The 11,212-nt window shown below is 34.2% G+C and overlaps 1 protein-coding gene across 3 annotated transcripts in view; it reads left to right on the top strand.

The window, feature by feature from the left end:
- pasi2 (Protein) overlaps positions 1-11,212 on the top strand; it is a 28,558-nt gene extending 17,346 nt beyond the window's left edge. For all 3 annotated transcript variants that reach the window (XM_067122324.1, XM_067122321.1, XM_067122322.1), the window contains 4 exons: positions 1,004-1,098; positions 7,374-7,610; positions 9,071-9,196; positions 11,038-11,212. In XM_067122324.1, coding sequence (XP_066978425.1) covers positions 1,004-1,098; positions 7,374-7,610; positions 9,071-9,163 — 425 coding nt within the window. In that variant the 3' untranslated portion in view covers positions 9,164-9,196; positions 11,038-11,212. The remainder of the gene's footprint in view (positions 1-1,003; positions 1,099-7,373; positions 7,611-9,070; positions 9,197-11,037) is intronic.

Below are 11,212 nucleotides of genomic sequence, written 5' to 3' on the forward strand. Positions count from 1 at the left end.
TGCAAATAAACAAAAATCAATATTCACAATAATCCTCATGTCCTACCTACCCTCCACAATGGTGGTGAAAACCCTCTTAACTGACAGAGATGATCTCTGCTTTGAAAACAGATGTAAATTATCACATGGTTGGTAATCTTTGAATAAAGTTAGAAAAGTTGCGATTTACAGTGATCAGTGAATGGCATCACTGGCACGCAAGAGTGAATCAGTCAACTGCAGGAGACTCTGGTATCATTGACTCTATGCAAGGTTACTGTTCAACTACCTTTTATCTTTTAATTAGGAATGAAGCGTCAGTGGTTTAAAGACCACAAGTTCTGGCTAATTATAAGTGATGGCTTGGTGGTAAAAGAAACATTTTTCTCTCACGAATAAGACTTGAAATATTTTAGCTGACTTGAAGATTAACAAAATGAGAATTGGTAAATAACTTCCAAGAGGTATCAATTTGTAAATTGATGCTTCATAAGAGTAGATTTCACTATTATCAACAATAGTTCTTTGTCTGTTGTTTCTAGATTGGTGTTTGCTATTTTTCAGCTTTGAATTATACCTTTCAGTAAAGATATAGCTTTTTGGTGTTGCTAAATGTAATAAATATATTTGTAGGTTTTTATATTGACATAATTTATTATTATTGTTTAACAGAAGTTATGAATATTGTATCCATGTGACAGTGTTGATGCTGTTAGCTTCTTATTATTAGGTATTTTAACCAAACCATACAGTCAAAACTCTTAACTGTAATAGGGATGGCTGATACTTGTTTTATATGTATGTTCATCCTTACAGCATCTTATACAGGATGCTTGTGTTTCAGTAGTATTGCAAAATGCTAGTCACTTAAACTATCTTATACGTTACTGTATCAGTATTTTTCAGTAATTTTTAATGTGTTGTTGATAACCATTTTTAGCCACTTTTGCAAATCATTTTATATACAGCATTCAAATATTTTTTAGTTCCTCAGGGGAGTACTCACTGTTTTTCTCTTTTACAGTTCGCAACTCCCTCATGCTTTTTGGTGGCATTACAGCCTTAGGAGGGGTTTGTCTCATAGGATGCAGCATTGTATTGCTTCAGGGGCTGCGAAAGGTAAAGATTTTAGATTTTCTTTCACTTATTATTATTGCGACAGCTATTGTTATCTGTCATCATTATCACAGTTACATGGCACTTTTAATGTGGTGCAATGCAAATAGAGATACCATGGAAATGAAAGCATTACATGCTTAACTGAATAGCAATGGAGCATTTGCAGATTTTATATTAATGTAGAATTCATAATATGCACACATTATGAAACAGGCCAACAAGGCCTAGTAACAAATAAAACAAGCTTCCATGGAAAAGAATGCCAATGCATTGTGGAAAAAAACAGAATATTAGAACTAAGAAAATTACAGTACAGTTAAATACAAGTGAGAATGACATAATATAGGATATATGGATAAAGATGGATTAATAACACCTTAGAAAGGAGTCATTAAGAAGCACTTGATTAATAAGCAATTGTAACTAGTGACTGCAGGGTCATTTCAGGTGCCACACCTTATTCCATTGCAACATTGTAAGCAATATTGTAAAACCTTAAGCTTTTACATCCTCTTTGCAGTCACAGGTTTGTGTTTCCTAGTTTATGGGTACACTTCTTTATTTTTGTTTGTTGATTTGTTTTGGTATAATAGACCCATCACTTTAATTGCCCTTTTGATATGTCAGATCCTTTATCAGCAGAAAATGGTTATTCCAAGTGTGTCTGCCAAAGTGCACAGACCTATAGGCTTTGCTCCTGAATATAATCATTGCTGTATTATTTACTCGCTGTTTCAGCCTATATTACCCTTCATTTCTTCTTCCTGTTAATAGTTTAACCTGAATTATTTTTAATCTAGGTCCTTTGTACTGTCAACAGTTTTATTTAAGTGTCACTGTTTTAACCTCCCTGTAAATGTTTTTACTGATTAAGCTGATGCTTGCTGTTAATCTTTTTTATCTGAAGAGCCATTCTGTTCACCTGTTCTTTATAAGTTAGGCATTATTCCTGTTTTACACCAATTTTGGGTTGGCATTTGAATTAAAATTATCATGGATAGCATAGCACCCCAATGATATTTTGCTTAGAGAAGTTCACTGACTCTGTTTTGCTTACCACTCTTGTTTTGTGTAGTTTTTTTTATTTTAATTTTCCTTTGAGTAGTATATTGTTAGGTACAGTATGTGTGTTTAGCTTGTTACTGAAATCAGTACAGTACTTAATGGAATTATGATTATTGCTTTCAAGTTTTTCATATCTAATGTAGATCATGGAATTTTGGTGACAGAATTGTTGTGATACAATATTAAGTTTTAGTTAAGGATTTGAGTCCTTTTAGTGTTTATTTGGACATAATGGTTCAGCAGAGATTCATTGACACCTTTTGTAGATAGTGCTACAGTATAATTTCACATCTACCCCCATTTATGTTGTAGTAGCTGTAGTGGCCAGGTTTATAGCCTGGGTGTGCTTGTGAAGTAGGATTGTTTCAAGTCCCAGTGCAACGAAAAAATAATAGCAAAAGTTAAAAGTTCCTCAGTAGCCCTTGTATCTTCATTGTGTCTTGAGCTCATGCTTTGTCTGCTAGCATGCTTGCTGTATTTCATGTAGTGCAAGTGCTATTGGCTCAGCAGTTGCCAAAAACAGCCAATGTAGGGTGCATTTGCCCTTTGCACTCTCCTTAGTGAAATATTGTTGTAAGGATAATAGCACTTCAGGAATTCATGAGTGCTATCATTCTGCTTGATCTGTTAGTGCATCTCTCTTGTAAGTGTCAAAAAAAGGCTAGTTCACAGGACTGCCTTTCAGCATTCCTGTGTCTCTCAGCATGAATCAAGGGATCCCCATTGTAATCTATTTGATAGTGAACTATATCGCATAGTGAGTTTTAGTGGTTTTCCATCTTCTTGCTGCTCTCAGCTTCCTACCACTACGCTGCTAGGGTTAGCAACCAACAGGTTTTCTGATTTACAGTCAAAGGAGAGTAAGGTTCTTTGACCCAAGTCCTTGAGAGAGTTCCATATTTTGGAACATGAGTACCTATCCAATGGGCAAACTGAGTCATAGTGGGTGCCTCAGCACTTCATGCACATGCATGTTATGAGCCCAGTATGGTGCCCCTTGCCTGTGATGGGGGAATTATCCTCTTTAGTGGCCAGCCACACACACACACACACACACACACACACACACACACACACACACACACACACACACACACACGATAATACAAACATAGCATTCACAGTAAGTGGAGTGCTCGCCACATTCAGTATGCTTTCTTCCCCCCCTTGCCATCAAACTAGCTCTACTTCTGCTTCAACCAGGGAGCACTTGGTGCTCTATGCCATTAGGAATGGTCAGCACAGCTTGAACACAAGGTACTTCATCGGTGATACAACTATCAAGACCTTTGCTGTCATTTCTCCTGCTCGAAATATTACACAGCACTGGGAAGGATGGTATATTAGCCTCCTCCTGAGCCTGCTGTAGCTCACCTTACCTTGGTTATAGAACATCCCTCTTCAGTTCTGTTTTGTCGAATAAAGAATGCATTCCAGATCTACCAGTATTCTCAGCATTTCTTCACAAGAGGTGAAACTTTGTTTCTCCATTGACTTAAAGTCAGGGGATATCATTTCCAGTCCAAAGAGGGAATGTTTGGGGATGATCTGGAGAAGATTCTTGTTCTCCCAAATGTGGAAGACTCATAATTTTGAAATTCGTCCTCGGGATGAGGTTTCTTATTATAAATCTCTGGATGTGCTAGGCATTGCACATAGAAAAGCAACATAGATCTCCTTGGTTGCAGCAGTGGCTGAACCCAGCACTGTGGAATTCAACTTCCAAGAGATCCAAATATGGACACTGTCTTCTTGGGCCTTTGTGCATTTTTTCCATTGGAAACATTCATAAACTCATTGACTTGTTCTCAGTTGGCCTTTTTGTAGCTGCTTGTATGATTAGTATTCCCTCAGTAAGTAAGGAATGCTCTTGACTTTGACTTGTACAGAAGACTTGTAGTGTACTTAAATGAGAATTGAAAATTAGAACAAGGTAAAGTTAAAAATGATTGGCAGTTAAGGATGAAAAACCCAAGGGAATAGTTTAAAAATAAAAGGCAGAGAACAGTGCAAGGATGTTGCAAAGACATGTTAATAGTTTTCTGGGTTATTTCATAGGAATGTGTGATGTTTTAAGTAATAATAGTGTCAATATGGATAAAAGTTTGCATACATGACAAGACAAATGTGAATGTGTAGGGGAAGTTTTATCAAACAGAGAATGGAGTAACATAGATTGATAGAAATGTAACATAGGGTAGACGTATGTCTGCAGGTGAGGAGATGATCCAGCAAGTGTTGGATTTGTGAAGTGACAGAAATGTTAAAAGTGAAAGGGTCCTTATATCCAGGAACTGCAGGAAAATACAAAAGGTTGAGGTGAAGGGTGCAGAGTAAATAAGGGAGTGGGTTGGTTTGCCAAGGATAAGGGTTTGCGTAGAACCATAGAACTTTGGGAGATTTGTAATACTAGGTATGCATTTTATATTCTGCTTATAGGTTGAATGTATCAGTGATAGCTGTCTGTCTTTATCTGACACCAATACTTTTATGGAAATAGTTACTACTATATAAATATGAAAGGTTATATTAGGCAAAAACACTTGAGGGTTTTAGAAGAGGTTATAGATAAAAGAGAAAATGACTATCTAACCTTCAGAGTCTCTGTGAAAGATGAAGATATTGTGGATGCATGCACTTCATACAGAAATTCCAGAAATCATTAATAGGAAAGATACTTGAGTTTCAAAGTTCTTTAACAGTTTGCTGTAATTTTTATGATTGCATCTTCAACACCCATACTTTTAAAGATTTTGCCATGCATATTTTCAACATGATTGTTCACAATTTATTGATTAAGGATAATCGTTATCTTCTGTAAGTTGTCATATACAATCATGGCCAGCTTCTCCTTTACATCTGATTGGTGACTATAGTCTCCTTAGCATACTTGGTCAAAGGAGGGTGACAGAGGAATGCCAAATGTACTCATTTTGCAGATATGGCTGGCTATTGAAGACTCCCTTCCGATTCTTTGAAAAAAGGCTTGTTTTAAGAAACACATCTCATTATAATTGATGGCAGTTTTATGATAATAATATTGTTAGAAATAGAGTATGAAAATATTAATTAAGGCAATGTGATAACGCTTTCCTCACGTGCTGCCACATCTATTTACCCTAAGGCAATAGTAAGGAAGAAATAATTGTAGTTTTGGGTCAGTAGCTTTGGATTAACCCATTCCATTAAAGGACCTCTAGGTCAACACAAGGAACAATGGATATCTCCCCAGAAGGAAGCATCAATCCTCAAACAAATTAAATTATATATAATGTCTAAAAATATTTCTCCAAGGAAATAACCCAAGATGGCACTTTAGCTCATTATGCAAGTACTAAAAAACATACAGCAGAAGCAACCGGATTTAGTGAGAGAACAATTTACCGAATTTTCAAGGAATCAAAAGAAAGGAGTGGGGTACATAGAGGTCCGATTTCCAAGAATGTGAAAGAAAAAGTCGACCAAAACCTGTTACTACTTTCAACAAAAGAGTTTTATGCTGAACTGTTTTAATTTCTAAGATAGGAAGGAAATTCAAACAGTGGAGAAAATGATATTACAAATGAAAGAGAATACAGATTTCAGTGGATATAAGGAGTCATTAAGAAAAGTTATGCATAAAATAGGATTCAAATTTGTGACAGTAAATGGATGGAAGTTCTTGATAGAGAGAAGTGATGTGATAAGAGCAAGAACTACATTCTTACGGGAGATGAAAAACATAATGAAAACACAGAAGAATGTTCAATTGCCTACCTTGATGAAACATGGGTAGATCAGCATTACACTCTAAATAAATGCTGGGTAGATATAGATAAATCCAGAGATCGGTAAAGGTGGCAGACTTATTATTTTGTGCTCTAAAAATTGAAACAACAAAATTTTCTGGAAATATATTTCTATGAATGAAATAATGCAGCAGACAATATCATGTGACTATGAAGAACGGTAGAGTACGTAACACCCTGTACAATAAAAATTAAAATAGGATATACCTGGTATAAAATGATCAATGAATTATAAATTAATGAGCCCTTTAATTCCTAAAGGTAGACCAATGTCACTTCAAATAATAAAATAATATAGCATACGAAAACTAAAGCATAAAATAATGAAAATTAATAAATACTATACTTACATTTAAAAGTAAAAGAAATCTGCGAGGAAGAGAGAGAGAGAGAGAGCATATCCAATGCACAGAGATTATTCTTCAAATTACATTTGTGCAATCGTTAAACAAACTCGACAGTATGTAAAATGTCAGAAGAAACCATAGAAACAAAAGAAAAACTTTTGATTAAAAGAAGACAAACAACCCCAATAATTGCTGGAAGTGATGTGACAAAACACAGTCCAAAATTGTGAACTTACATTTAAAGGAGGAAAGAGTTACCTGGTGATAGTTCATATTTAAATTTCATTTAATTTATGATCATATATATTCATTTATGATAATAATGTTTCTAAAGCAAGAGTTAGCTCTAAACTCTGTTGTTTACAAGAGAAACAAAACCAAGGAATACCAAAGAGGATTATAACAGGTCAAGGTCTTAGGAAGGAAGAGTATCCACAATCCACAAGTTACCTTCAAGAAATGGAGATATGTCAACACTGTAAGCGATTGGGGGCCCACCTTTTGACCAAATACACTAGGGAGACTATAACTCTGCTGACACTTTTAAATGATCTGATTATAGTGATGATGCTTGATAATTTATATTGTACCATGTATCCAACTGTGTATAGGGATTAGCTTCATGTGGGTAACAGCATTTTGAAAGTACAACTGTTTTCAGACCTCTAGAACTTTTCATGATTTAATGGACATGGACATAGTCATCATTTCAAGTTGGTATGGCTGAACATGTTCTACATTGTTAAGGCTGGTAATAAAAAATGGGTTTGTATGAAAACTTGTTTTATTGTAAAACTATGGCACTTTTAAGTGATGATTACCAACTCAGCCAGTTATCAAGTTATTCCTTCATACTTTCATTACATCCAGTTGAAATACTGAAAATATATTACAAGTAGCTAAAGACCTGGCTACTTTCTAAAATGTTATATTAGTAATCATCCTTCAAATTAAGACAAGATGATAGTTTCACTATTATAAGAGGATTTTGTGGTTTTGCATTCAGTATTTCAAAGAGATTTTATAGTTTTATATTTCAAAGGTTCATTTATGAATTCTCTTTTTAAATTTCCAGGAAATTGAAATGCGTTTGGAACCGTGGATATGGTGCATGGCCATATTCACTGTTTGGCGAGGACTGGTAATCACCTATTCATCAGTTGTCAATGATATGGTATTTGCTTATCATATTTTGATGTGCCTGTTTTGGCTTTCGTTCATTGCTGGGAACATATTCGCTTGGCTTGTTGTCCACTCATTCTACCATGAACTGTGTGAGGTCACTCGTTTGGAAGATGTGGCCAGAGTCAAGGTAAGTGTCAGTGATGTGTTGGTTTTACTCTGTGTATACAGTAGTTTCCTTTGATACTGTGTTGCACTTGAAAACACTTTACTCAGAATTTATCTAATCCATCAGTTTTAGTTAAGTTATGTGCTTCTGTGATCTGTATGTGATTTTCAGTTTAATTCCCATTTAGCAATTCAATTGAAATTGGTAAAAGTAGTGACTAGAAGTGTCTTGTATTCATGATACAAGAAGAATTTTCAAAATTACATTCTGCAATATATAAAACATCAGTCAACTGACCTGATTTTGAGGTAAGCTTAAAACACCAACTAATTTTATGTTTTTTTTCCTTCAAGTCATACTATTTAACTGAAAGACGACAAACAGCTTATTAGCAATATAGTTTAATCCATTTTATTTTAATAGTATTAGTGGATACAAGAGTAGTTAGCCATGATGGAGCATAGTAAATTTAATTGTGTAGTTTTCATATAGTGCTGAGCATTATTTACAAGCTGGTTTTAAGATTGTAATTACAGTAGCTTAGATGCCAACATTGATCCAGTGTCTGGAGTTTCATTATGCCCAGGTGAAGATATAATCAAGTCCCAATAAATCCTGTTAAGTTTGGGTATATTATTCAACATATGCCCTGTTACAAAGTCTAGGGAATAATCTGAGTAATCTCGTATGGTCTCTCTTATCTTCTTATATTTTAACTTTCTCTTATCATGGTATTTATTTTCAGGGTGGGTGTTTATAAAGCTAAATGATTGCCTTCATATAAATTCAAGCAGATTAGGATAGCATGTTTGTTTATTTTTCTAAAATGCTAAGCACTTTAGTATTTCTTTTAGTGTGCTTCTCAAAATATTGACCCTTCATTGCAGTTATAAAGACTTTTATATTGACTTTGTAGCTTTTAACTTGATATGATCATCCTATATACAAACTTGGCTCTTGGTTTCTGCTGTATAGAGATCACATATTTTTTATAGAAAATTGTATTCATGGTAATGAGCTGATTCAATGATACATTTCTCATTAAAAAATATGCATAGATTGCATGTTTAAATAAACTTATTTAAATCAAAAGAGAGAACATTTCTCTGCCATTCTGAGGAACAGAATTACAAAATAAAAGAATAAATAGGGTTGAGAATTTGTTGTTCATCATTAGGGGGCCAGGTTATTCTGCACCTGATTCACCCTTGGTTTTTTAGTAGCATGCTGGTATTGAATTTATTACTTTATTTAGAATTTTCATGGATAGATGACAAGTCCATTAACAATGCTATTCACTTTGCACTGTGCTTGAGGGTGTCTAAGTGGGTGTGTTGTCTGTGAAGTTCTTAACTATACATTTCACCATTTGTTTCTGTATGTTTCTTAATTTGGTGTTAGTGCTTGTCAGTGTTCTCACAAACAAATGGTGTTTTGTCCTGCATTGCACCTTTGTCTTACCTTCTTGCACCTTCTTACAGATGGACACAATGAGTACCATGGGGTACAGCTCACGACCCACAACTCCTGGTGCACGCTCAACTCTTTCTACTCAGTCAGATTATAAAGTGTAGTTCAGTTTTCTAACTGAATATGTCTCATTTTAGGTAATTGTGTTAATACAAGAACTTTTTTTGTCCTATTTTTAGTGAGTATGAGGTTTTGCAGATATGAATATGGTAAGTTTTTTAGCAGGATTAAATCTTATTGATATTTGAGAAGGACGTAATACTAGTTATGAATGCACTAATAAATCTAGTGTCCAGTCTGTTTATGACAGCTTTATCACATATTTTAGTTCTCAGAATTTATGTGAACATATACAGTATGTATTGAAAACAAATTTTTAGTATTTTATGTCTAGAAGATTCCTGTAGTAACAGCAAAGCATCCTTGGTAATGGAAATTCCCAGGCCCACACAATAAGAGATGAAGTTTAAAAGAATCACAGTAGTCTGATTTTTCTTTCATGGATATTTCTTGTTTTTTTCTTGAATTAAGTTATTTTTTCTTTATAAATTTCTTGAACCAGTAAAATTTAATGATGTTTCCAGCCTTTGCTTTATACAAATACATTTTCTTGTCTTTTTTGTTTTATTCCTATCTGTGGGGGATGAATAAGACAATTTTAATTTTTGAAAAAAGATATTGAATCATTACACCTTAATATTGTCAATCTAAAGTCATTTTATGTACTTCAATTTCTTTATTTTTATTTTTTAGGACTAGTTTGAAGCTTTTATCTAAATGTTACAGTGCACATGCACATACAGTTTCAAAACACTGAATGTTTAGTTTGTTAGCATTTTCTCATGCCCAAATGTTTTTACAGAGTGAGACAGTAAGTAAACTTCACCCATTATTGAACAGTTTCCATTTACTTTATTCAGTGGGAAATGTCTGATAAGTCTTTCATACTTCTTAGTCTCCTACTAAAGAGAGGTTTATGTGGTCATCATTTATTGATACTCAATTGCTGATGTAGCGTTGTCCCCTGTTGTACAGTATATCTCTTTAGAACTTAAAATCCTTATATTTTTATCCATGCTATAGGCAGTGTTAAATGTTCATTTTAGCATCCCATGACCTCATACTTTGCTTTTGTCATCCATTTCAGCTGGAGTATCTTCCCATCCAGGTGTCCAACCTTTTAACTGTATTGAACTTACTCTTTCAAAAGAATGCTTTGAACTCAATCAGGAAAAAGTATGGGCTGGATGCTTTGAACAAAGCAATGCATTCTTATGTTATTTTATTGTTTTTTTCTTGCAGTCCTTCTCAAATATTTTTAAATGGAAATTTAATGGGGTTACTGTTGTTGGACCAAGCATCAGGGTCTTTTGTGAGATCTTTGTAGCAAGCTGGTCCATGGATGATGAAAATTGAAATTCTCATCTGCTAATGCAGGAGTGGAGTCCAGCCTGTTCTGTAACCTCACAGAGTTTGAAATTAGTGTTTCTCCATGAATGAATTCTATCCATTTATCTTCTGTGTGGTCTTTAGTATCCTGGGGGCTCTTGGAGAAGGCTGGTTTGTTTTCATCAAGTTGAGGTTTAAGCCATAGATGAGTATGTCCAGTTTTTAAATATCTTTAGAATCTACTTCTCAAAAAGAATTTTAGACTAATGCAGAATTATAATAGATATAAGTTTTACTTATATGCAAATAGTGTGTTATGTACTCTTATTTTTGTAATATGCTTTATAAACTTATATTGTTCCATGTCTCTTACATTATTGCTCAGAAAACACTCAGTGTTTTGAACATTTATAAAAATGTTCTCTCAAGATACTAAGATAACACAAGTACCAGCCTCAGTAACTGCTCTTTGGTCTGCTGCACAGTTCTTAAAAAAAAATAAAATTAAGGAAAAAGAAGTTTTTAAGAACATGGTCATCTGACCTGTATATATGACTTATTGATCATTTTATTCCTTTTAATTTTTCAGATGGAAACAATGAGTTCTTTCACAGCCTCACGACCCACCACACCTGGTGCAAGGTCAGAGGTGTCTTCCAAGATGATTCCATGATTTTTTTCATCATGGCACGATATTTACCAAAAAAGGAATTATTTTTATAATAAGCTTTTTATTGGAATTACAGAATACTGTATATCTAAAA

Source organism: Macrobrachium rosenbergii, chromosome 20 (genome assembly GCF_040412425.1).
Source record: "Macrobrachium rosenbergii isolate ZJJX-2024 chromosome 20, ASM4041242v1, whole genome shotgun sequence".
In the NCBI taxonomy this organism is placed as follows: Eukaryota; Metazoa; Arthropoda; class Malacostraca; order Decapoda; family Palaemonidae; genus Macrobrachium; species Macrobrachium rosenbergii.